The 27822-nt window shown below is 48.5% G+C and overlaps 2 protein-coding genes across 2 annotated transcripts in view; both read left to right on the top strand.

The window, feature by feature from the left end:
* LOC135816481 (uncharacterized) overlaps positions 1 to 27361 on the top strand; it is a 27797-nt gene extending 436 nt beyond the window's left edge. Inside the window, exons 3-10 of the mRNA XM_065329679.1 lie at positions 651 to 734; positions 15414 to 15435; positions 19654 to 21794; positions 22270 to 22318; positions 23064 to 23184; positions 23671 to 23762; positions 25044 to 25375; positions 26692 to 27361. Coding sequence (XP_065185751.1) covers positions 651 to 734; positions 15414 to 15435; positions 19654 to 21794; positions 22270 to 22318; positions 23064 to 23184; positions 23671 to 23762; positions 25044 to 25372 — 2838 coding nt within the window. The 3' untranslated portion in view covers positions 25373 to 25375; positions 26692 to 27361. The remainder of the gene's footprint in view (positions 1 to 650; positions 735 to 15413; positions 15436 to 19653; positions 21795 to 22269; positions 22319 to 23063; positions 23185 to 23670; positions 23763 to 25043; positions 25376 to 26691) is intronic.
* The window catches only part of LOC135818042 (uncharacterized), a 167121-nt gene that overhangs the window by 4310 nt on the left and 134989 nt on the right, over positions 1 to 27822 (top strand). The window lies entirely within an intron of this gene.

Here is a 27822-nt window from a genome sequence, read left to right as displayed (position 1 = left end):
CTACTCGTCCTTCTCACCTGTCCTGCCTCTCTCTCTCTCTCTGCCCCTCGCTCTCTCTCTCTCTCTGCCCCTTGCTCTCTCTCTCTCGCTCACGACTACCACAACTCTCCTCTCCTCTCCTCTTGTCAGAAATGTGTACCAGTTGTACAGTACCGTACTCGATGACATCATGCGTACAATATCGCCACGTGGTCATTTTCACTCTGTGGTTCAATTTTTGAAGAATTTCGAAATCAGTGTGTGAAGGAGTAGACTGTTTGATGGTGTTTGTTGGAACGAGTGAGGAGTGAAGGGTTGTTGTTATTGTAACGAGTACGCAGAAGACATGCAGTTGTTCCTGACGTGGAGCAGGCGCTGCGGACGCTTTCCTCTCGTCGTGGATATTTTCGTTCGAGTAGAAATCTGTAAAACAAATTCAAATTTGTCGAGGCATGAACTGGAGTTTTTGCTGTGGATGCATGGAGTAGCAATGTTGCTGAGGAAGGAGAGACTTGTTCTGTACATGTAAGTCGTCTTGTGGAGAGATTGATTTCGTCTCGTTGTAGATTATGTCCTTGGCCTTCGTTGTGTTTTCGTTTTTGTAAAATTGGAACGAATTTTTTCAAAATTGATTTTCTATTGTTCCTGTGATGTGTTGCTGAGTTACTCAGGAAGGGAGAACAGCGTTGGACCTAGCCAGGAAACACGATCGTGAAGGATGTGTGCAGTTGCTGGTGGATCACGAGAGTGCGAAGGTATGTACAGTAGACTTGACTGTGAGTGACTGAATTTTAGGGTTCACGGCTTGCCACTAAAAGCACCCGTCACGTGCGCCTCCATTTTGGATTATGGACGCGCGCTACAGGCCGCGACAGCGCCTATCGAAGTAAAAAATATCAACTCTAAGTCTAGCCGGAGAGCGTACTTTTTGAATTTTTCCTTGGCTTCAGAGTTCAGTGGCTTCACTTCACTCGGGCTTTGCATTTTTGCTTTGGTTTTTCTGGACTTGATGATGGCGGCGGTGGCGGTCTTGGCGAAAGATCCAGTTCCATCTGAGGCACTCTGTCGTCTTTTCTTATCTGCTGAGGTTCTGGCAAAGCGCAGCTGCATCGAACCTGACTAGATGTAGCTGCACGCATCTTTGTTTTCCCTGCAAATCTCGATCTGTTGCTCTTCTTGCTGTTTGGCCGCTGATGCCAAGGAAGAAAATATTCTTCCTGTAAAGAGGCCGAAACTGAGCAAGGGCACATCAAGATATGTAGGTTATACAAAGAAAAAGAAATGTCATGGTCGTTTCAGCAGCTCACGACAGCCAACACGCTCCATCGTGTCGGGATTGGAAGTATCCAGCACGGCTGTTCCGAGTTCTGCTGCTCTTGTTATTATTATTCTTCAGAAATTCTGCACACCTTGTTCGCCAAAGTACGCGCGCGCGCGTGCACAGAAAATAGATGCGCTGAGCCGTTTCTTGTTCGATTTTGACAAATAATGGCTTGTTGTTTTGCTCTCGACCTTGGCTATCCTTTTACCGTTCAATATTTTGCGGAAACGCAACGGCTCCCCCTGTTTTTTTAGCCGAACTTTGGCCAAAGTTACTGGAAAACCCGGAACTCGTTTGAAAAAATACGAACGGTGGAAGTCTTGGAACGTCTTTCCTGCGTGTGGATTCAAAAATTCAGGCAGTTTGAGCCAACCGTAATGAATCCCGTAGAGTTGAAAGTGAGTGATATTGATGGGAAAATGCGATTTAAGCACTGACCGATTGTGTGGTACAGTATATGCACGCGCCTGTCACGTGCATGATGTAGCTGGCGACGCTAGCATGCCAATCCGTGAACCCTAAATTTAGATGTACTGTGTGTCTACAGTAAACATTACAGCGTGTCGTACATTTGATTGGTTGAACTATGCAGTGACTAGGTGTCACGTGAGTCACGTGAGGTGCACCTCTCACCATCATGTCCTACATTTGGACAGCTGTCCATGAGATCAAGAGTACATAAACACGAGAGAGTGTAACTCCGCTTGGTCTGGCCATGGCGGAATGTTTCATTTTGTTGACTTTTCTGGAGATGACGAGTCCTACCGTACGAGGCATGTACTACGAGTCTGTGGGCGCGTGAGCTTGTACAGTTTTCGTTAGGGGTTGTCGCAAAAGTTTTTTTGTCGTCTCTGAAACGAGAGCATCATTCGTTTTGGAGTGGGAGGGGGGGGGGGGGGGATGCGGGTGTGAGCCAAAATCACAACTCGACCGACACTGTACATTGTACTTGTACATGCATGCGATTATCGTCGTCCAGCATAGCAAGCTGCGTTCGTTTCAGAGTGGGGGGAGGGGTCCGAGTACGAAATAACGATATTGCCTCCATGGTCCTAGCCAACCTGAGATTGAACGGGGGGGGGGGGGCTGGGAAAACTATTAGGGACCATTAGCAAGCCGTGAAATGTCAACAGGAACGAGTTCATCGGAACGCACGTGAAACACGACGTGATTGAGAATTAGCTTCTCGCGTTCACAACCCGTCTACGCGAGTCGGCTGCTTTCCAGTTTCAAACAGTTTTCTGATATTTTTACTGGCAATTATTTTTGCGAACTTTTTCTTGAGAACAATTCTCAGCCTGACTGACTTTTACCCGAATGAAAGTGAAAGAAACCCCATGACAGCCACATCGCCGATGGATGGGTGCAGCAAAGGGTTGTGTTCACGAGGTCCATGCCAAAACATAAATGAACGAGCAAGCTGAAGTTTGTCTTGAACAAGCATAAATGTTGGCACTGTGGTTACCCTCGATCCTGTTCTGTGTCATGTTAGTAACGGTTATGCCAAAATCAATGGTCCTACTGGTTGTTTGGTACGTTTCGCCATCGTATTTATTCCAACAAGAATGGGTGAGGCATTTTTCGAAATTTGAAGAAAATCGCAAAGACCAAACGAGGCGCGATTTACGGTGCTATTCTCCGCTTCATGGTTGAATTCGCACGTACTTGACTAAAACCCACTTGTTGCGGTCATGGCGAGTAGACCCCTCCGAACTCGTCAAACACGAGTATGTTTCGCGTGGTCAGGACGGGACTCTAACCCAGCTCCCCCTTCGCGTTGCAGTTTCACGGCTTGCTAATGGTCCCTATCACATAGCATTGTCGGGTTTACGGGGGGGGGGGGGGGGGGGGGGCACGCTCCCAACCCCCTCAAAACAGTTCGACCTGGGTTTGAAAAAACACCAGGCTGCTACATGCACCATGTGCACAGGCGGTAGACTCTACGCGGTGGGAAGCAGCGTCCAAAACCGGTTGCACAGACCGTCGGTGTGTGAGCGGCATTGATTGCACTGCGAAAGAAATGATCGACTCTGTACGAGCTCTATGCTTTTGTACAGATTCCAGGACGCGCTCGATGCGTCTTGAGAAAGGCGTGCAGTGATGTGCTGAACGCAGCGCTGCCCAAGTGGGACAAAAACAAAGCTTGGGATCGTCAAGCGCCTCTTTTCGCAACGTTGTACAACGATGTTTGGAGGATGATCCCCTCCAGATTCGAATCGCGAATTGGTTGACTTGAAGACTTTTCTGCGAAGTCTCAGCGACATCCATGGACCAAAGAAGACAAGCTCTGGCAAGCAGAGCCTTGATGGATTTTTACAAAGCGTTCTTGCGACGGCGCAATTCCTGTTCCAACAGGAAACAGCGGGAGTGATCAAGTCGTTGCCAGTCCAGTTCGGAGCAGACTGACTTTCCGCCCCACGCGGAGGTGCCAGTACCTGTTGTCAGTGAGCAGCCAAAACATGATGAAGAACAGCATGATATGCTCCAATAAAAATTGGGCAAGGATGTACTGTACAAGTAACATGACTGATGAATGTACAATGTACAGTAGGTATCGGTTATAGCGTGGGTGTTTGAAAAACGACTTTCTATTCTTATTTCAGATACTTCTTACTCGCGATAAGTCAAGTGTGACATATCAGATGCATGTGCGCAGATACAGGATGGTCATCATACATACAACGTATCTCTGCTGTGCATGCGGGTGTTTATAGTCCCATACGCTTGCCATGTGGCTATGCAGCATGAGATACATGACAAGAACAGTTGAACCTGGAGCACTACAATGCAATGTGAGTCGGAGCAGAACTGCATTGGACAGATGTTATTACTACACTCATCTCCAGGCGATACACTTTGTACCAATCTGGTATGTTGTGCTACACAAAGTCCATTCTTAGGACCGATATAATTATTCTACAATGCGATAACATTGCTTGTACTTCCTCCGCGTCATTAAAATTGTCACTGCGCACATCGCAATGTTTGTGACTTGGCTCGTCTTCCTTAGACTGTCGGAATCGCTGTTTTCTGTGTTCGAGCATTGGTGCGACCCTTCCTGCGCAATGTCTACTTGTTACTGAAGCCGTGGTGGTCTCGGACTTTGTCGGAGCTCTTTTCCGCACCAAGCAAATTCATCGCGCTCCGCACTCTTCCGCCCCAGAGCGCATATCGTTTTTCTGCAGTTCGTGCCGTCCCATATCGTTCGCGTGGGTATTTATCAAGACTGCAAGCTCGGGTATAAGAATCCTGGTATCTCTCCTGAATACGAAATGCTGAAGTTGACGATGGCAAGAACAAAGTGTTCTCAAATTCCTAAAATGCGCTACTTGTGTCGAATGTTGCTACGAAGGTAGCAGGTCTGAAAACACCAACAAAATTAGCGAAGCGCTTGCCAAGGAAAGAAGGTGCGGAACTACTTACCCTATCCCGCTGGAAGGTCTTTACAGTGTACTTGAAAAATGCTAGCTTGCCTTCATCGCCTGCCACCTGGAGGCATGGATCGCTTGAAAACGAAGTTTCTTTACCTGAATTTGAACGCACGTCTTGTTCAGCACATTGTTGAGTGCTGAAGGGCCTGCCCCAAACTATGATGAAGACGTCGAAAGTGGGAGGCCACAAACTAAAGCTTGGGCCGTCGGCAATGCCCTGCCTCAATTTCTAGCTGATTTCTTTGCCCTTCGAGTGGACAAAATAAATTCGAAAAATCGCTCTGGGAAGCGTCGTTTTTACTGACGCGGAGGAAGTAAGAATAAATGTTCACTTGAAACCCATGTTATGATTATGAAAATATGAGAGTTCATTCTTGTAAGTAGTATATTCTTTTACACGACCACGCTATAACCGATACGCACTGTAGTAACTGAGCATGAGATACTTTAATCTGTATAGTGTAGGTCTGGAAGAAATACCTGGCATGTAATCATTTTGTAATGTTGGATAGCTAGGTGCGTGACATACATCATTACAGTCATGTGCACCATGTCATCTCCCCCGGCCGTGACCCCCTCAGTCAAATCCTGGACACGCCACTGCATGGTTGTGGATATATGGGGGGGGGGGGGGGGGAATGGGGATGAATGCAGCACTCGACCTAAACTATATCCTATTCTGTGCACCAAGCGCTAAATTTGGTGTGGGCCGGCTTTGTAGGGTACCACTGCATTTGATCAACGAGACGCCAAGTAAATGTGATAATTGGGACCATTTGCAAGCCGTGAAACGGCAAGACGAATGAGGAAACTGTGTTAGAATCACATCCTGTCCACGCGAAGCACACTGGTGTTTGATGAGTTCGGAGGGGTCTACTCGTCATGACCACAACGAGTGTTTTTTTTTAATCCAGTGCGTTCGTTTTCAACAAAGATACGGAGAATGTACAGTAAATTGCGCCTCCTTTTGTGACTTTTCTCAAATTTCCAAATGTTTCATGCACTCCTGTTGGAATAAAGTATGATGGCGAATATACGGTGTACGAAGGCAAGGCACTTTCTCACTAGACAAGTGACGTTTGCTAATACTTGGTCCGCCAAGTTACAATTGGCGCTTATCTTCGCACTTGATTTTTCGGTGTTCTGCCTGTGTCATACCGCATTGAACCACCGATTCACCATCCGAACATAACCATAGACCATTGCATCCGACAACATGGCAGCACAAACCACCACAGAAGTTGTGATCGGTTCGTTTGAATCTTTTTGACTGGAGCTGCCACCGACGAACACTTCCGTCACCGCAATGAAAGGCTGCAACCTCCGCTCCAGTCCGTAAAACAGGTCAGGATGTTCACACTTCAGAGCGATGGCGAACACAGTTTCTGCCTCCTTCCAGCTGTCTGGTGGCAAGGATGGTTTTCCGCGGGGAGGTATAGAAAAGCTGAAAAAGCGCATCGCTAGCTTGAATTTGAATATTCGCACTGTACAGCGCCTAGTGAAGAGCTATCACCCGCAAATCACCGACGAAGAAACTACAGATCATATCGACATATTCAGAATGCGAGACCAATTCGGCGAACACATTCGCGCTTGACGTTCACCGGCTTTGTTTTTGTCCCACTTGGGCAGCGCTGCGTTCAGCACATCACTGCACGCCTTTCTCAAGACGCATCGAGCGCGTTCTGAAATCTGTACAAAAGTCTAGAGCTCGTACAGAGTCGACCGTTTCTTTCGCAGTGCAATCAATGCCGCTCACAAACCGACGGTCCGTGCAACCGGTTTTGGACGCTGCTTCCCACCGCGTAGTCTACCGCCTGTGCACATGGTGCATGTAGCAGCCTGGTGTCTTTTCAAACCCAGGTGGAAACCTTTGAGGGGGTGGTGGGTGGGTGGGTGGGAGCCCCCTCTCCCCCCCCCCCCATAAATCCACCAATACCATGTATTAGTTCACCCAGCCCCCCCCCCCCCCCGTTCAATCTCAGGCTGGCTATGACCACGAAGCGTGATTCGAGATGAGGAGAAGTGGAACAAGCTATGAAACGTGCAGCATCTGTCTGGATTGAATGTTTTGAGCTCTTCTTCCAGCGACGTTAGTGGCGAGGAAGATGTGTAACTTGCTAGGATTTTCGGCTGAGTAGCTTTCTGACGTGTAAATTATTATATACATAGCGTTTTCTGATCGTGGCATGCTTCCATTATTTGTGTTTTCGTTTTGAGACAAGAGTGAAGATAAGTGGCAATTTTAACTTGTCGAACCAAGTACTTCCTCCGTTAACAAAAACTTCGTGATGGATTTTGATCGATATGAAAACGCTTAGAACAGGTCAAGAGCAGTTTGTATCGCCTGCAAATCACTGGACGAAGGTAGTTCAGCCTATGTACAGCATCTTTACAAGAGAAACTGTTGGCAGAATGAGCAAATAGATCAGTTTGCGTCGCTTTTGCTCGACTCATTTTTGACCCTGGTTCGCTGCCGCTATCTGCTGCGCGCGAGTCGTAGTTCAGCTCGTTTCAGCCTTGCCTCGGCTTCTTTGATCACACTTCGCTGAACTTGATGTCGCCATCTTTGAAGTAAGTGTGCTTTCAAGCTGCGTGATCCGCCGCGGTGGTGATTACTCGTTTCCACCAGGGAGTCGTAAAAATATTTTACGACTCCCTGGTTTCATCTTTGCTCTCCAGAACTCCGCGAAACAAGGAGTAAAGGACTACTAAAGGCCCAGCCAAACTGATTCCATTTTCTGTGATTGATACCCTGCTTGCACTGAACGGCAGCGGCTAGCAAGTCCAGTCGACTTTCTTTAGCCACGAGACTTGCGTCGGACTGCAGACTTCTGAAAGATTGCACGGTCATCAGCATTCGAATCTGGGCTTTGCGCATGTTGAACAAGAACTTGAGTTCAGAATTATTTCATTGCGCCGTGCGATCGGAGCACCTCCTTGTTGACTCGCTCATTGTGTGGGCTCGCTGCTCCGTTCCATCGCTCTCAAACTCAGTGCTAGAGTAGTAGAGAGGCCAAGCAGCGTATTACCCCATCGGAGAAGTGATATTTCAAATTCGCTCGCCATTACTGTCCTCACCTATGTTGCCACAGGTCAACCATCGATTCCGCTCGCTTGTTGTGAAAGGTCGCTTTCCTTGCATCGTACCTCTTTCATGGCATGCCAGGGAAGGCCGAGAAAGTGATTGCGACTCATTTCACAGCAGTTTGTGTGCATACCAGTCCCTCAAAAATCCATCACGAAGTTTTTGTTAACGGAGGAAGTAGGCCATTCACACGAAGTGCAAACTCAAATGTATCGTACCGTTTCCAAGGATATTTATTCGCATACGATAAACTTGGACACACGTTTGCAACTGATTTTTGAACTTGGCCGGGGCCCTTGTACTCACGATTATACTTTGCACACGAGCAAAAGTGCCGATGTTGAAAGTGCGCACTGCAAATGTTGTGTGTGGGATATTTTTTAAACAGGAATTTAAAAATTTGAAACCCAGGCCCACGGGTACACACTCAGGTCTGTGGGCATACCTCTGCATACGCACACACACACATTCATGTGCACAAACATAATTGCAGACACTCCCACGCCCCGTCTGTGCGTACAACAACGCACTCACAAGCAATCAACACATAGGTTTGGGAGTTGCCATGACTTCAATTTGATTAAAGATATTAAGAGAGCGTGTCTGAGAAAACCAGAAAAGCTGGGCTGGGCCATCTCTCCGACTTCGCTCAAATTTTGCAAGTAGGTTTCCTTTGGGGCTACAACAGCCATGCAAAAGGACTCGTTCCATTACTGACGGACACTTTGGAACTGGGGACCACCTCGAAATGGGCCCAAAATACGACTGAATATTGGGTCCAAAAACGAGCGCTGGTACAGCGTACACGATTGAGCTGAGAACAAACCACCACCATGCCAACATTACCTTACCTGAGTAGTCTTCACATCACCACCACATAGAGCCATGGCATCCACGGCTATTTCGTGTGTCTGGTAAGTTGGTCGTGTGTTTCGTGCATTTTTTGAGGATGCCAACAGTAATCTTGTGTAGCGCGCATGGATGACATCTGTTGCCGGAGCGACATAGCTCGACAAAGAGAATACTGTTGAGTTCTATCGACATAATGTCTCCATTCCCACCTGATCTACATGTATATTCCTGCAACCAGGTAACGTGATGGGCTCAACACATTATTGGTGTTTTCAGTATAGTCATCCGAGTCCTAGAAATCGAATTTTCGTTGCGAGCCGAATTTCAAAATATCCTCCTTGCCAGGTCGATGAAGTCGCGCTGAGACCAAACTCTGCGTGGTCAACCAGCCCTGCATTGTCACTGATTAGAGTGTCAACTTTTTGGAGACAAATAGTTGCTCGACAAGAAAATTACAACAAGCAGACTTAGGCTCGCTCCTCACCGAACCTGAGGAAAACCTACACCTCGCTGCGTGCTGTGAACTCCGGCAACTCGGGTAAATGTACGCAAAAATCGTGTTGCTGATCAGCCTTTGTCATCCAGATTTTGATTCTGATCTTGATTGTCGATCAACTCGATCAAATCCGTCGATCTGCTATGTCACGCGGTGGTCGGCGCACGGCCAGTTTCAGGACGCAAAAATATCGTGCTTCGATCGCACAAATCGAGATTTGTTCAATATTTTTTGACACTTCTGCAGAGCTTTGCTGCTAGTGAAATTCGAGTCGTTCAGGGAAGGAAATGGTTGTTGTTTGGAGTGACAAGGGTTGTCAGTTCAAATTTCTTGTCAGACTCGGTAGAGGTGACCACGCTGCAGTGTTTGGCGTGCTGGCGTCTGGAGCGGTACCTGGTGTTGGAGCTTGAGGAGGCGCTTTCCGTCGTCGGGTATGAAATTGGCAGTATTGCAATGTGGTGAAGTGAAAATATTCAAATTTGTTTATTCCCAGAAAACGTGGCGCACTTTTTACGAGACATGTCCTGGGTGGTAGTGGAGGTAGTCCACTGTCCTGCAGTGCATGGTTCAGAAAAATACACGTCGTAAATGGTTCCCGCTATGGCCCTTGAAATTTGGCTATTTTAGTGATATTTGGAGATGATGGGCCATTGCTTTCCTGGATGTAGCCATGGCTCTATGTGGTGGTGATGTGAAGACTACTCAGGTGAGGTAATGTTGGCATGGTGGTGGTTTGTTCTCAGCTCAATCGTGTACTCTGGACCAGCGCTCGTTTTTGGACCCAATATTCAGTCGTATTTTGGGCCCATGTCGAGGTGGTCCCCAGTTCCAAGGTGTCCGTCAGTTACGGAACGAGTCCTTTTCCATGGTTGTTGTAAACCTCAAAGGAAACTTACTTGCAAAATTTGAGCGAAGTCGGAGAGATGGCCCAGCCCAGCTTTTCTGGTTTTCTCAGACATGCTCTCAAATATAATAGTATGTGATGATAGACCAGTTCCAAGAAAACAAACGATAATAGTTGCGTAATGTCATCACATTCGATCGTCAGTGATTCACACTGCCCACCGGGGGCAGACACACGAACAGCCCACCGAGGGCTAGCCTGCAGCTTCCCACCGTGGACGGGCGACACGAGCGGCTAGCAAGGCCAACAGCCAGCCCACTGAGGGCTAAATAATCCTGCCCGCCGTGGGCCGTTAGCTACTGCCCACCAAGGGCGCACAAATCGCCGATGTGGCCAGCAACCTGCCCGCTGCGGGCACATGAATGGCCGCCGAGGCCAACTGCATACCCATCGAGAGTTAAAGCATACGGCCCAACCGAGGGCGCGCGAAGAAGCGTATAGCCCGACCGAGGGTGCATGATTATAACGCGACCGAGGGTGCATGATTATAACGCGACCGAGGGCGCATGATTATAGCCCGACTGAGGGCGCATGATTATAGCCCGACTGAGGGCGCATGATTATAGCCCGACGAAGGGCGCATGATTATAGCCCAACGGAGGGCGCATGATTATAGCCCGACAGAGGGCGCATGATTATAGCCCGACTGAGGGCGCATGATTATAGCCCGACCGAGGGCGCATGATTATAGCCCGACCGAGGGTGCATGATTATAGCCCAACGGAGGGCGCATGATTATAGCCCGACAGAGGGCGCATGGTTATAGCCCAACGGAGGGCGCATGATTATAGCCCGACAGAGGGCGCATGGTTATAGCCCGACCAAGGGCGCATGATTATAGCCCAACCGAAGGCGCATGATAATAGCCCGACAGAGGGCGCATGATTATAGCCCGACTGACAGAGGGCGCATGGTTATAGCCCGACCAAGGGCGCATGATTATAGCCCAACCGAAGGCGCATGATTATAGCCCGACCGAGGGCGCATGATTATAGCCCAACGGAGGGCGCATGATTATAGCCCAACGGAGGGCGCATGATTATAGCCCGACGGAGGGCGCATGGTTATAGCCCAACGGAGGGCGCATGATTATAGCCCGACAGAGGGCGCATGGTTATAGCCCAACGGAGGGCGCATGATTATAGCCCGACAGAGGGCGCATGGTTATAGCCCGACCAAAGGCGCATGATTATAGCCCAACCGAAGGCGCATGATTATAGCCCGACCGAGGGCGCATGATTATAGCCCAACCGAGGGCGCATGATTATGGCCCGACCGAAGGCGCATGATTTGAGCCCGACCGGTAGGGCGCATGATTATAGCCCGACCGAGGGCGCAAGAATACGCGTATAGCCCAATCGAGGGCGTGCGAACGGCCGCCGAGGCCAGCAACATGCCTACCGAAGGCTAAAGCATACCGCCCAACCGAGGGTGCACAACGGCATCGAGGCCAATAGCCTGCCCACCCGGGGCTAAAGCAAACTTCCCGCCAAGGGAAAAAGCGTAGTACCCACCGAGGGCCGACGCATGCTGCCCACCATGAGCCGATTATATACTGCCCGCCGAGGGCTGAATCATACTCCCTGTTGAGCAAACGAACAGCCACCGAGGCCGACAACCTGCCCACCAAGAGAAAAGCATACTGCCCGCTAGGGCCGAAATTACACTGCCCAGCGAGGGCAAACGAACGACCACTGGGGCCAAGAAATCACACAACTGCCTGGCATTAGGCGTCACACCACACGCATACGATATGATGCCCGCTTGCACCCCAAAAAAGTGATAAACCTAGAAGCCATGGCACCCCCACTACGGAAGGTGTATTTGTACCCTCAGCATTATACCTATGCATAATCATATGATGCCGCCGCTACCTCATGAATTGCTCTGACCAGGGTACACGGTACCGGCTAGCAAAGCAGTATAAACTGTGGCTTTCACAGTATTCACGAGAACTCTCTCGCCTCTTACACATCCGTATATTCTCTTCCTACACAGGCATATAACCTCATACAAGCTCGCCAAGAACGCCCACACACTCACCGACACGCACACGCTCATAAGCACGCACCAGCGTTCTCTCGACCGCCTCGCATTCATGTGACAGAGAATAAACGCCTGTAGACCACTACAAGCTGCTCGCGTGAGCCCACTTACTGGCCCGATCGTCGCCAATATTAATACCGCATGCAGCCTGTCGGCCTAGAAAAGCACATACCGTATGTACCAGCGAACAGGCCATCTTGCCCAGCCCTGATGGCTGCTTTCGCCTTAGCCACTCTAGCAGTAGCCACAAACTCTCACCACCCATACTTCTGCACCTCATCTATCACTTCACACGATAGCATACGCGCCTGCTACGTGCACATCCACATAATTATTATGTACAGCACACAGCACACGTCCATATCCTCACCACTGCCATACCTGCGGACTACGCACTCACACTGCTCTAAGATGCTGGCGTGGGCCCATACTAGTATACCAATCACTAGCACTGATACTGGCCTGGGAAAGCGCAAACGTTGGCCATCAGTTCCAGGTTAGCTCATTCTATTGGCTACTAGCCTGCCCGGCGCTGAGCCTCGCATAATGCGCCTCCAGATCGCATCTGGTGCGTATGCTCGTGCAAGCTGGGGATCCAAGCACTTTCCTCCTGCCCGATTTATCTTGGTGGGACGCGTGACGGTTGTTGGCGCAAACTTGCAGAACATTGTCAGCGAGCCTTTGAGCACATTGCGTTTGTTGGCCAAGTTTCCCCAAAAAGAGAAGGGCCCAGGTAACACCGAACGAGGCGACGGTAGTGGACTGATGGTCAATCCAGGACAGGGTGGGTTGCCCACGCTATCAGCCAGCATACTGGTAGTCCTGGCGAGGCAATGTTATGTGCATAGCGTCAAGATATACAGCGTCTTTTCACCATATTGAGGTGCGATCTCACTCTCGGCTAGCAAGCCATAGAGTTGACGCGGGCGGCCACCACGCGAATGAATAGTTAATGACATGCTGAATGCAAACAAAACTAGACTCCCGAACAAAGCGTCGACCAGCGAGTGCAGAGGCCGGTAGTGACTGCGGAGCAAATGGAAGCACAAGCCGTAATGCACTGATCGGGCCTCAAAAGGAGCAGGCAGGCATTTTTTGTTCAACATATGCCTGACAGAAAGATTAGCACGGCAGGCACAGATACGTCGGCATGAATGCGTGCGTGCACACGGCAACCATGACTTGCCCCCGGCGGGGCAAGGGTAGGTAGTGAGTAATGACCGACCATATCAACAGAAAGCAATTTGCTGCCGCTATTCGATGTCACCCACAGGCGACAGTGGTGTCAGAACCTGCGGGGCTGGGTGCACCAAAGCACCTTGTAGTGGGTAGTCAGAATTCAGAGCCATTGAAAGCTGCTCTCCGTTGGTTACGTGGTATGTCGAATGTTCCCCACCGCACGCCCGCGCAGCAGCTGGGGCGTCTCGTCCCCTTGGCGGTAGCAACAGCTGCTCTGCCAACAGTGATCCAATGGACAAGTATCATCCCGACTTTTAAAAATTGCCTTCCGGATGATCAGCTACGCTATCAAGTCTGCTCTGGAGACGCGAGGTGAATTCGGAACTGCCCCCGAGATTTCTGATAACGGTGGCCACGATTTCTAACGAACTGCTCTGGCCAAATTGCCAAGCGCAACGTTTGCGCAACTCGCGAACTGTGACATTACAATGATTCCCACGCGGTATGGCCCTCATAGCAGATGGGCCATCTCGTCCACCCAGCAGTGACAACCGCTGCTCTTTCAACGCTGATACGACGAACACGTACGGTCCTGAACGACAACTGGGGTTAGGATGATGCTGATGGGCGCGGCAAAACTGCTGCACTAGTAACAGGGGAAAATGTGTAGCCACTCCCATGCCAAACTCAAAGTCGTATCCACACGGCCCAGCTGATAAATGGATAGGGCTTCACCTGTCGCTCTGTTGCCAGAGTTGGAGCTAAATGCAAGCACTATGCTGGACGTGCTGTGTACAATGGACACTTGGAAATCACTGCGACGACAACCAGCTGCAGTGAATTATTCCAGTTTGCATCTTGTCTTGAGTATCTTGGCGACTTGTGGCTTTAGTAAGTGAGTTGAGTTTGATATCTACTACTGTGATACTGGACACTGGATACTGTAAGTCTACAAATTATCAGCACGTTTTAAATTTCAGCATCCGCAGGCCAAAATCCTTTTCGGCCCCATTAAAATTCAGCCTATACAGCTCCTGCCTGTATATCCTGTCATACTGTATAATGCATGTTACAATTTCAAACAAATCCATCCTGACAACTCTCAGCTCCATAGGCACATCAGGGCCACTTCCATGTCCTTTCCAAACTCTCCTATCATGCCTTGGAAACGCCACAACAACTCAATCTAGCATTTTTCTCAGCTTCTTGCTCAAACTCAACCGATTTTCACAATTCTTACTGCTCTGAAAAGCTGAGGTCCATGCACTTTTTTATGCCCATCCCGCGTGCCCCGTGCTAAATTGAAATGCCCTGGTATTTTCCAAAAAAATACAAGGTCTGAAACCAGAAAATTCGGGCTTACCGTGTGCCGTGAGTTCCTTGTTCATCTCGTCGCCTCTAGGTTCATCTTTGTCCTGTCATCTTTGTCCTGTCATCTTTGTCCTGTCATCTTTGTCCTGTCATTTTTGTCCTGTCATTTTTGTGACGAAAAACCAACATCTATCCTGTATATCACAGTTCATTTCACCATGGTAGTAGAAGACACACCGACATTTATTTTTGGGGGGGATTACGAGTGCTTAAATTGCGGCTTATGTTCCGGAAAATACGATACGGAACTAAGAGAGAGAGAGAGAGAGAGAGAGAGAGAGAGAGAGAGAGAGAGAGAGAGAGAGAGAGAGAGAGAGAGAGAGAGAGAGAGAGAGAGAGAGAGAGAGAGAGAGAGAGAGAGAGAGGGGGGGGAGAGAGAGAGAGAGAGAGAGAGAGAGAGAGAGAGAGAGAGAGAGAGAGAGAGAGAGAGAGAGAGAGAGAGAGAGAGAGAGAGGGAGAGAGAGAGAGGGAGAGAGAGAGAGGGAGAGAGAGAGAGCATGTTAAACAAATATGTGTGATTTGTGCCTCTGTTTTTTGAGGGAGAGAGAGAGAGGGAGAGAGAGGGAGAGAGGGAGAGAGAGAGAGAGAGAGAGAGAGAGAGAGAGAGAGAGAGAGAGAGAGAGAGAGAGAGAGAGAGAGAGAGAGAGAGAGAGAGAGAGAGAGAGAGAGAGAGAGAGGGAGAGAGAGAGAGCATGTTAAACAAATATGTGTGATTTGTGCCTCTGTTTTTTTCTGACTCTATGAAGGAGGCCAAGCAGCTGCAGGCAGGTAAGTGACAAAGCAATTCTCAAACTTCTTTTCCGCCAAAAAGTTACGAATGACCAGTGATGCACACGAATAGTCGAATAGTAATAAAGTTCGGTCGAAGAGCTGTACAATCATGTTCTATGTGTGGCATGCATGATAGTTTTGTACGAGTACATGCGGACCCTGCGCTAGCGGCAGTAGAGCTAGGGCCGCTGCTACAGATTACAGTACAGCGGTTATCGTACGTGTACTTGACGACGAATCCAGCCTGTGTGAGCGCGCACCAAACAGTTAGTAGTAGTAACAATACAGTGCCGGCACTGTAGTACAGTTGCAAAGGACACGTGTAGTTGTACGAGTACAGTACACACACTGTACTGTTGCGAAGTGGGAACCCATAATGCCTTCTTCTTTACTACTTTAGTTCGGTCCAACTCACCCCTCTCTTTCACGTTGAAGAACCGCCTAGACATCCAGTTCGTTTTTTGTGATGGCTTCTGGCACAGCTGGTCGTAGCAGCTCCGTTTAGGAGCACTCCGAGAAAGTTGATGGAGGCGCAAACGTTGAATGCAAACTCTGCGAGACGAAGCTCGAGTTCAATGGCTCGGCTACGAGCTCAATGCGGAAAATCTTCCCCGACGGCATGTTACTTGCTCGACGGCTGTAGCTGCCACGGATGCGAAGGTGTCCCAGGCGAAAAGCGCAGACGCAATGCGGAAGTTTCTGGGCCGTCAAAAAATTTCAATGAATACTAGAATATTCGTTCGTTGAAAGATTTGATATTTGATTGAGTATTCGTTCTTGAAAACTGAATTAGTGTGCATCACTGGTTGGAATACTATTTAGCATCCAATCCCTCACATATTCACACTCAGTCAGGGCAACAACGACTGGCTTTGGAGACAATGTGTTACTTTGAGTAACTGGTCTCGTAATGCAAGAGCTCGAAGAGCTGGCAAGCAATGCTAGGCCGCTAGCAGCAACTTGCTCATGATGAGCAGCAACTAACGAAGCAAATGTCCAGTTGGAAGCAATAGAGCTGTATGTCCCCAAGTAGTACCATTAGCAAGAAGATATGATGGCAGGGTTCTAGCCAGGTCGAAATAGTAGGAGGGGGGGGGGGGGGGGCATGGGAAACAGTTACCCCGTAACCCATTTTGCATTTTCCGAATTTGTCTTGCCATGCAAAATTCAATGTACGGGGCAAACCCCCGACTTCACAACAGACAAATGTGCCTTTATGAATCCTCCAGTAGTGACTATCCACTACACGTTTCGTTGAATGGCATCAAAAAAGCCCGAGGGTAAATAGCAGTGTTGCAGCGAATATTCGAATAATTGAATATCTTGTTTTTTTTGCGCTGCACAGAATATTCGAACGTGCGAGTCAGAAGTCGAATGTTCGAAATGCTACACTTTGTGTACAGCTTTCCGTACAAAGGCTAAATTCGCTCATCGCAGCACGCTCGCTGCGTTCTTGCATCGTAGAATGTGCAACAGTCACTGCAATTGAGCAGCAAACGACATCGTCAACATATTGTCGCTTACCGCTAATGCTGCCCAGTTTGACTTACGCGCCGTTTGTAGCTTGCACCTTCGCAAGAAATACTTATGTTCTTCTTCGTAGTTTGTAGCAGTTCCTGGTTAGTTTCGAATCGTATCAGTCCGCTTTGCTTAGTTTCGAGTCGGTAGAAATCCGTGATGTCGGATCGTAAAGCTAGCTCCGTGTGGGAGAGTTTGAGAGACTTGAGACTTCTGTTTCCTTCGCAAGTCCACAAAATAGTTAATCCTGCGCATGGAACCCGAGGATGTCGTCTTCTTCCGCTCCGAAGTATATTAGGGTCTTCCTTCGATACATCGTTGACGATCCATTTTAGGAGACTCAGTGCAACATGGAATCCAAACTGAAACGAATAAATTTTCATGTACTTGCAACAAAGAGTTACATCCAGAACAGTCCAGTCTACCGAGGAGAACTTTGTATTTTTTTGTCGCGGAATTCAAATCGCGTTTTCTCGACTTTTCCACAAAAGCTGTGGTCATGTCTTAGCACGCGCTGGCTCAAATAAACAAGGAAGCATAGTGTGCTGAAATGGGCTCGTCTGTATGGGTAGAATAGTAGAATATTCGTTCGTACTGTGCATATTTGTTAGAATATTCGTTCGTGATTTGCTATTCTTTGCAACACTGGTAAATAGTGATTATTGGGTGAACAGGGCACATTTTAGTGCTCTTTTATTGCTTGTTTTTTGGATGAATTGGGCGCAGCATCCGGTGCGAAAAGTGGTACAAGCATGGTGGTACTGGTGGTACCGTGTGTGACGCCCCTGGACTCTAAAACCCAGTGCTTCAACTGTAGCAACACCATAACAGGTGTCTCCTGTCTGCCAATATACTGGTGATGGAGTGGTTATTGTGCGGGAAGCAATGCCTTTCAGACACACCGTAAAATCGGGACTCAAGCGGGCTTTCTCATAATACGAGTGCATGCAGTGAAGATGCACTCTCACTTATTTTGCATTCCTGTTGCCTGTACTGTATGATTTCTTGTTAGTAATACAAAATAAACAACAAACTGTAAATCAGTGGCGGATCCAGGGGGGGGGGGGGGGGGGGTTCCGGGGGTTCCATGGAACCCCCTAAATTTTGCAAAGTGTGCGGCTGAGAAATATCGAAAAATATCATTGTGCACAAAAGGACGTCCGTCCGATCAGATTCACAGTCAGTGCAGTCACTGAGTCAAGGAGCGCGTGCGGTAGATCGATACTGACAGTCTGTACGGATAGTAGTCTGTACTGGTGTTCACGTCCGTGATTTACAAACGGACACTGTTGTGTAGACAACATTGGGTGGCTGTTTCCTTTTTGATCTTTCGAAACGATCCAAACTAATTACTTGCCTCCATTGGCGCTGTCATTCACTGCTGCTCGGGATGGGTGTGGTGTGGTCAGTATTCCTTGGACAAGTTTTTTGCAGAAGAGAAAAGATGTTCCGAGTACTGAAACTCTTCAACGATCTTCGAACCGTACACGTAGAGTTCAAGCTCCTCAGAAGATGAGGGCTCCGACATCCAAGCAAAGTCAGTAATCTCTACCTGCTGCAGCATGCAGTAGTGGCTAGTTGTTCCTCCGCAGGAACGGAGTGCTGCGCCAGCGATGTGTTTTAGATGACATTGAAAGGATTGTACAATAATTATTGTCGACACTGTTTCGCTGTTGTTGTTTCTGTCACTGAAGTGAAGACGATGCTCTTGTCCTGTGACTATAGAGCATTTCGCATCGTAAAATGCCAAAAATTTCCGAAAGTACAAATGGACAGGGAAAGTAACTTATAGTTGTCATTTCGGCATTCCTGGCTCTCAACGTACCCATGGCTTGCATATTCGATCTTTACAAGAAGTTGAAAGGGTCTTCAAGCCCTCACTGAACCGGTGTGCCAGTCGGTTGCATACATGTATATGATTATGTGTCCGTACTAAAAAATATGCAATGTAGGGTAAGCAGCAGCATTTGGCCCTGCACAGGTTTTCCATCGTCCACCGCACCACAACTGCGCTCCGACTCAGTTTCCAGCGGTGTGTGGTAGACGGGGTGCTCTGGCGGTACTTTACGGTACTAAGTATGTCCGTAGTGTGTGTTTAAAAGCATGCGATTCCCACTAACACAATCGGATTGTCGTAATTACAACTTACTGGCAACCGCACAACTTCAAAACAATCTGATTCCATAATATTTTGTAGGGCTGAAAGGAATATTCGAATTATTCGAATATTCGAAATATGCAAAGCGGAAAAAGAATAATCTTCGTTAAAGTAGAATAGGAATATTCGTAAATGTACAGAAACTCGCCTTTTTGACATCGATCAAGGTTATTTGGTGCAAAATATAAGTAGGCTTGCCTTTTTCGATGTGCTATAATCAGCAAGACACATGATTTTTCAAATGTCTCTCTTGTAATTGGGGTGTATGCCAATTAATGGTCTATGGTTACCATGGATAAAACTAGGTATCCATGGAAATTGCACGGTTAAGAATATTCGGAATATTCTTCGTTTCGCATGTATTCGGAAAAAGAATATTCGTTCGCTTCATTGAGCATTCGTTTCAGCCCTAATATTTTGGTTGTTCAATTTTGGTTCAACCGGAACCCCCCTGTAGAGATCTCTGGATCCGCCCCTGTAAATGTCACCTGCAGTTACACAACATTTTTGATGTGTGCTGTGTTTATCGTTGTGCCCAGGAAATACTGCTGTTCTGCCAAGTATCAGTGAACTCGAAGCAGCAGAGCAGGAGGCAGCCCGGTTGGGCGGTACGACCGTCATCCATTTCCTGCACGTGGTCATACTTGGAGCGGCACGCGTTGGAAAGACCAGCTTGCTGAAGGCGTTGCTTGAGAAGATGCACAATGAGAATGAACTCAGCACACCCGGCATGCGCACGTCCTACGCAACTACAAACATCTCTGATGACTGTCGATTCATCGAATGCCCAGACATGCCAGATGCTCTGAGTCGACTCTACGTCATCACCATGATGTGCAAACCATCCACTTCGAATCATCCCCAAGACAAAGAGACAACACAAGATGACAGAGAGAGAGCCCCAGCAGGAGAGGATCCTGTGGCTGGGACCCATGCAGGACCTATGGAGGACAGCAGTAGCAGCAGCAGCAGAAGCAGCAGCAACGGGCCAGCAATGCGCGAGGAAATCCACGAGACCATCACAGGATTTCTCAACGCAGACCGGGTAAAGTACATCTCTGACCGGGCCAACACGCCCAACTATACCGTCATCACATTCCGCGACCTTGGAGGGCAGCAAGTCTACCAATCCGTACAGCCCCTCTTCATGGCCAAAAACACAGCCTTCATTGCCACATACAACTCTTCTCTGGATCTTCTAGAGACCCTTCCCAAGTTCGATGAATTTCAGGTCAGCCGGGAAGAATGTATCGAGCGGGCCACTCTACCGGCCAATGCGACTCGCCTAGACCAGCTGCTCGGCTGGCTCGACATGCTGCTGCTGAATGCGAAAGCTGACAGCAGCACAGACCAGAGTGCTGCAGATGATGTGTTTGTAGTGGGGTGTCAGAGTGACAGGTGGAACAAAACCGATTTGCCTGATCCTTGTAAGCTACTTCAAGAGAAGATAAAAGGTACGCGGTACCAGAACCTTGTCTGGAACGACACTTCGCACTTCAAAATCGACAACACCAGATCCACTGGAAGTGCAGGACAAGCAGATGAGCTGCAGCGATTGAGAGAGGCCATCATCGACCGCTGCCAGAAGAGCCAACGTAACATCCCTGTTCCATGGCTCCGATTCTGCATATCCATACACACGCTCAAGCAGGAGGTCACTTGGCCTTGGATTTCCTTCAAGGAGGCAAAGTTCATAGCGAAGCAAGTCAAGGCTGTTCCACATGACTGCAGTGACCGGCAAATACAGCTGCTGCTGAAGTACTGCCACGAAGCAGGCCACCTGGCGTACTTCCCAACTTTCAAGCTGAAAGACACGGTCATCCTGGAGCCCCAGTTCATCCTGGACTGTGTCAATGCCTTTGTCTACATGAAGCCTGACCGAGACATCACAGTGCACGAAGCGCGGTGCTATCGTTCTGGGTTCATGACGGAGTCCCTGGCACGCAAAGCTCTCAACAAGATGTTCGAGGGTCAGTCTTACTGCGACCATGCTAAGGCGTGGCAAGCAGTCAGAGCAAGCAGTGATGGGTTCAAGCTCATTTTTGAAATCCTAGAATGGCTCTCAGTCCTGGTAATTGTGCAGGATGAGAGGTCTGCTGAGCACGAGTTTATTGTACCTGCAGTCGTCCTGGAGATGGGCACGGACCCGCAAACGCCTTGTTCCTGTGCCTATGTGTCCGTGAAGCACACAAACCGAGATGAGTTGATGCACTTTCCCGTGTTCCTGTATTGGCAATGCGTGGTGGAGGTGCTGCTTAAGTCACACAAGCGCTCGGCTGCCACACTGTCACGGTGCAGCGTTCGCCTTCGCTGGAACAGAGATTGGCCGTGGCTGCACCTGCACTATACACGCTACGGCTTACAAGTGTACGTCGAGTGCAAGGGCCGACACGGCGGTAGCGGAAAGTCTACGCTGGATGAAGTCCGGGCAATCGTGCTCACAGTGGTACGGAAGTGGGGCCTGCAGGTCGAAGTGATCAGCACATTGCCATGCCCCTGCGGAGAAACATCGGGCGAGGAGTGTTTACAGCATGGCTTATCTACGTGCCGCGCGCCAAGCTGTGCGCACGCCTTGGACGCTTCCACCCTAGTGGCTGAAGACTACCCACTGTGTACACGTTCAAATCCGGATATACAGATGATCCGTGAGCAGGCCATGTTCTGGCTGGGCCTTGACCAGGTTAGAAACTTGACCTGATCGAATTCCCGCAGCTATGCAATAAACGTTACGTTAGTAGCGCCTGCCGCTAGCTTTACTTCATATGTTTTTTTTGGGGGGGGGGGGGGCACGAACCATGAGACAAGTTCCACTAGGCCTTGTAATTCTGTTTATCTCTGTTTAGGACGAGAGTTCTTCACACACAAAGTTGCACCATGTCTCTATTTTCTTAAAACTTGCCACATATTCCCGTCATGTTAATGAGGAGATAACCATTTTGAGCCTACTCTGACTTCAGCGATTATGGCTTGTGCGTGTGCGTGTTTGCATGCATGTGTGCTTTTGCTCGTGTGTATTTACATGTATGTGTGTGTGTGTGTGGTGTGTGCGCGTGCGGGTGTGTGCGTGCGGGTGGGCGTGTGTGTGTGCGGGCGTGTGTGTGCGTGTGGGCGTGGGCATGTGCTTGCGTGTACTTGGTCTCTTGCAATACCTGCAGGGTGCATGTGGAAAGCTGTTTGACCCGAGATCGGCCTCTCTTCCTTCAGGTTAGTTGGATGCACAATACAAACAGATCTGGTACTTCCAAATGATGTTTTGCATGATGGCCGCATTCGTGTGAACCTTTAGTCGCAAGGAAACCGGTACGCTGTTCTATTTTCGTTTTGAGTTACCTATTCCTGTTCGGGTATTGAACACGGCATGAGCACAGGACCATATCTGCTGTGGATAGAATGTAAAATTTGAGCCTCTTCTCACCGCAAGCTGGTGTTTGATCCCAGCCAACACTGCAGTTCTGACTCTGTTTTGGGCCCTGGACAACCGACATGTCATAGAATTGCTAAGGGGTCGCTGTCATATGTTGTCGCCCTGAAGCGAACATCATCCGTGGTAGAGGAGGAGGGTGGGAGGTCGAAAATCGTAACTTGCTCAACAATGCACTACGTGTACATGCACTTGATTTATGGTGTCCAGCATTGCAAACTGTGTTCATTTTGGAGGAGTGAGGGGTCCGTCCGAGTACGAAATGAACCATGTTTGTTTCAGTGCCGACAATAAACTTCTGCAACAAACCGTGTGTGTGTACATGTATACGTTGCATCTGCATGTGTGTGTTTGTGTGTGTGTGTGTGCGTGTGTGTGTGTGTGTGTGTGTGTGTGCGTGTGTGTGTGCGTGTGCGTGTGTGTGTGTGTGCGTGTGTGTGCGTGCGTGCGTGCGTGGGTGTGTGTGGGTGTGTGTGCGTGTGCATGTCTCTTGGCCACTCCAATGGCACGCCGTCTGTTGGCTTGCAGCAGAAGCCTGTGCCAGTGTGGGCAGTAGAAGTGGTGGTCAAGGTGCTGGTGGAAGCGGTCATCACAGCGCTGGTGGAAGCGGTGTTCACGACGCTGAATTCATGTCACTTGGTGCCATTGGGTTAGTAAAGGCTTTCCTCGCAGGTTTATATAAATAGGTCAAATACGTTGCCTTGGAGCGGACCAATCAGCCGCTTTCATTAACGAAGCGTTCAGGGTAATGGAAACACTGACAACACGCTGCCTGCACATTTTGTGAGGGGGGGGGGGGGGGCTTTTTGATCACAAAATGCTGCATTGCATTTCAAGACTCCACATTCCACCGAGGTGGGATTCTACTGTCCACGGGGAGGGGGGGGGCTCTACTGTCCACTGGGAGGGGGGGGGGGCAGGCACTTTGCACTGGGGGGGGGGGGGGGGGGGGCAGGCACTCTACTGTCCACATGGGGGGGGGGGGGGGCTTTACTGTGCACTGGGGGGGGGGGGGGCACTCTACCGTGTCCACCGAGGGAGGCTCTACTGTTACGGCCCTACCTAGAACGTGGACCTGTTTCTATTTTTTTGGTTTTTTGTGCTGTTTTGTTCTGTATACCACTCTGCACTGCAGTGGAAAGACACTTGATCAGATTGCCAACCGGCATGCGTTTGTTAGCTCGATTGAACCGTTCATCGGTGGAGAGGAGAAAGGCGACGAGAGAGGTTGGTTGCTTTAGGACACCGCGATTCATGTGTATTTCAATGATACCGGGTTGTGAATATATTTTCTCCAGTAAGGATACGGCAGAGTTTTAGCTGTGTGTATGTAGCGAATTATGAGTAAACGTAGTTTGAAGTAGTTCTACAGTCAACCTTATTATCTGGGAGTGTAGGAGCCGTTCGATTGCGGGCCATTTTCGGAAAAAATGAGCGTGAGGCGGGTGGCCTAAATTTCCTTTGTATTTGAACATTCTCGGTGACGTCCAAGTATACTAATTTTGTGGTTCAACCAGTAGCATCACCAGTAGCACCTTCAGCAGCAGCATCACCAGTAGCACCTTCACCAGCATCAGCAGCAGTAGCAGCATCACCAGTAGCACCTTCACCAGCATCAGCAGCAGTAGCAGCATCACCAGTAGCACCTTCACCAGCATCAGCAGCAGTAGCAGCATCACCAGTAGCACCTTCACCAGCATCAGCAGCAGTAGCAGCATCACCAGTAGCACCTTCACCAGCATCAGCAGCAGTAGCAGCATCACCAGTAGCACCTTCACCAGCATCAGCAGCAGTAGCAGCATCACCAGTAGCACCTTCACCAGCATCAGCAGCAGTAGCAGCATCACCAGTAGCACCTTCACCAGCATCAGCAGCAGTAGCAGCATCACCAGTAGCACCTTCACCAGCATCAGCAGTAGCAGTAGAACCTTCATCAGTATCAGCAGCAGTAGCACTAGCAGTGGCAACTTCAGCTGCAGCAGTATCACCAGTAGCAGCTGCAACAGCAGCACCAGGATCCCCTACAGTGGAAATAGCTGTAAACACAATAGGGTTCTTCACATTCAACACCCAACAGGGGCTACGGGATTCTACAAGATTCTACGGAATTCTGTTCATCTGTACAACATGCATTATGCTTATACAGTATGCGTTTGTGTATGCTGACAAGTCCACAAAGGACGAAACAGTTCTGTCCGTAGATTGGGTATGTGTATGTTAAATACAGTGTGTGGTGTGTATAAAAGTATACATGGCATACTGAAATGGAGCCACATGCATGTAGCACAACAGTGATTTAGATGCCAAGAATCCTTGCCAGGTTAGCCATTGCCATGGTATAAGCGTACTTAGATCAACCACTGATGATGTACAGGTCCAAACTGGAGTGATGCACATCGACCCTCTAGAACCTGCCTGTGTTAACCTATCGTGTATGGCTGGTCAAATATCATTTTTTTCTCTGTTTGTTCATGTGTGTGTTTTTTATCCCTTGTATACCTTGATTAGGTGAGGATGAGAAGTCGTACGGCGACCCATTCCAACAGCGTGCGTTTCTAACTGATATTTCGCCTTGGTTGGGCAAATTACCAGCGGGAACATTTCGTAAGATGGCGCAAGAGGCCGGGTTCTTCGCCGATCTGGAGCAGATAGAAGACTTGAAGAGGATTGAGGAACGGCGTGGACCACGCACTCACAACGAGGAGTTGGTCAACATTGTACGCAGCGAGGAACAGGCCGGCTACATCAAGCTGGTGAAGGTCATCAAACGCTGGGGTCAATATCCCGACAAGGTCGACAAGATGAACCAGCTTCTGCCACGGCAGGATCATGTGTAAACGGTAGGTTGGTTGAGTTCTTGCACTACCTAAATTCCGAATAGGTCGTTGAAACGTACGTCTCTCGTTTGGCAGTGATATTTTGTTTCCAATAAAATATTGTCCCAGCTGTGATAGAAAGTATGCTGATGAGGTGTCCATTGTCCGTAAATCAAATTGGAGAAAAGTAAAAGTTCCTTACGACTGGAAATTTGGAGCACATCTACTGATACCAAGAGTACATGAAAACCAGAGTGTGCAGCTCGGATGGGTTGCTGTCACGGCGGAATTCCGTGATTACATCATTTTAGTGATGTAGTGCGTACAAGCAGGATTCAAGCGGGTCTCTTTCTGCACAACTGCAGCTCGGATGTACGCTCTACGCCATTTTCCGCCTCAGATCTGCGCCAAATATGATGTAATCACGGAATTCCGCCGTGACAGACACCCATAGCAGAAAAGGCCCCAAGCTGCACACTCTGGTTTTCATGTACTCTTGCTGATACTGAAGTATGTACCATATTTTGCGGAGTGTTAGCCACACCTTTAAACGCCTGAAATTTATTTAAAATTGTGTGCATGAGTGTGGATTTAGGTGAATGTGTCTATGTGTGTGTCAATAAGTGTGAATTCAGGTATTTTGTGTGTGTGTGTATGTATGTGTGTGTGTGTGTGTGTGTTTGTGTGTGTGTGCGTGTGTGTGTGTGTGTGTGTGTGTGTGTGTGTGTGTGTACATATGCATGTATCAAATCTATTTTGCCTCCGATGTACAGTCAGTATCGCCTATAGCGTTGGTGTTTGATTTTGAGCATTTTATCACTATAAGCGATATATCACTATGACCGATACTGCATGCAATGTATGCGAGCGGGGTGTCAAACGACTCAGGGCGCCGTGCACATACGCACTGCATAGGTGGCTACAGCTCATGTCACACAACATCAGCATTTCCTCACGATGGAGGCATATTTGGCAACTTGTACAAGCAGAACTCACCAAACAACACTGGACAAGTTAGTTCTTCACGAAGAAGTAACACCCTGTTTTCCTCGGACACCACTTGATTTTATATCAATCACTATAATCGATGCGAAAATAATGTAATAAATGTCTTTTGAAATAAGAATTTGATCACTATAGGCGATATATTACAATAGACGATTATTACTATGCGCGATAACTGTGTATACTTAGTTATGTCAAATGAAAATGAATTTGAGAAATTGATTACTATATCCGGTATATTACTATAGCCGCCAACCTTATAGGCGATACGTACTGTATACTGTTATGTAATCGTCTTCGTGGCTGTGCGGTATTCTCTGTTTGCTCCATCACAGATTGACGTTTCAAACAATTCACGCAGCAAGTGCTGGTACTGTTCTCTCTCTCTCTCTCTCTCTCTCTCTCTCTCTCTCTCTCTCTCTCTCTCTCTCTCTCTCTCTCTCTCTGTCTCTGTCTCTGTCTCTGTCTCTGTCTCTATCTCTATCTCTCTCCCCCCCCCCCCCTCTCCGTTCTGTGTTCTCTATCTTACTGACTGGCTATGCTATCCATCAAATCCATTCCTCCATTCTTCCTTGGTCATATCTGCCAATTTTTATCAACATTATGTTATTCTTGATCACTACCCCACTAAATATACGTAAATGAAATAGTCTAGTATGTTAGACAGTAGAGACAGCTAATTGTAGAGGACCACACCAGGTTACTATGCCTGTTGCAGAATTACTACTTATAGTCATGCAGATACATGAAATATTTCTTTTGAATTTTATGAATACATATATTGGAATATTTTCACTAGGCCGGAGTCCTCAACCTCATTTGGCCGAGGAGGTTTGAATATTTTTAGAGATATATTTCAAGTTACTCTTTATTTCTACATTCCAGTCACTTATAGATATACAAACTCATTCCAGCAGCTGATGTAATACTCTAGGTTACTCTACCCTGTATGAGCCCATGATGAGAAGGGAACGAAAACGTTTGGTTCAGAAAATCTTCCATTTATTCTTCTAGACTGGTGTGGACAGCGTATAGATCATGCATAGTCGGATTCGGCAGCTGGTTCGTGTGTTTGTGTGTGCACGTGCACGCTTGCCTAGGAGACTGCATAGTCAGATTCGGCAGCTGGTTCGTGTGTTTGTGTGTGCACGTGCACGCTTGCCTTGGAGACGGCATAGTCGGATTCGGCAGCTGGTTCGTGTTTTTGCGTGTGCACGTGCCTAGGAGACTGCATAGTCGGATTCGGCAGCTGATTCGTGTGTTTGTGTGTACACGTGCACGCTTGCCTTGGAGAGCACAGTCGGATTCGGCAGCTGGTTCGTGTGTGCACGTGCACGCTTGCCTAGGAGACTGCATAGTCGGATTCGGCAGCTGGTCTGTGTGTGTACGTGCACGCGTGCCTAGGAGACTGCAAAGTCGGATTCAGCAGCTGGTTTGTGTGTGTACGTGCACGCGTGCCTAGGAGA

The sequence above is a fragment of the Sycon ciliatum genome, chromosome 5 (assembly GCF_964019385.1).
Source record: "Sycon ciliatum chromosome 5, ocSycCili1.1, whole genome shotgun sequence".
NCBI classification, from domain to species: domain Eukaryota; kingdom Metazoa; phylum Porifera; class Calcarea; order Leucosolenida; family Sycettidae; genus Sycon; species Sycon ciliatum.
Note: the sequence above shows the minus strand (reverse complement) of the source record. Positions and strands in the feature narration are given on the sequence as shown.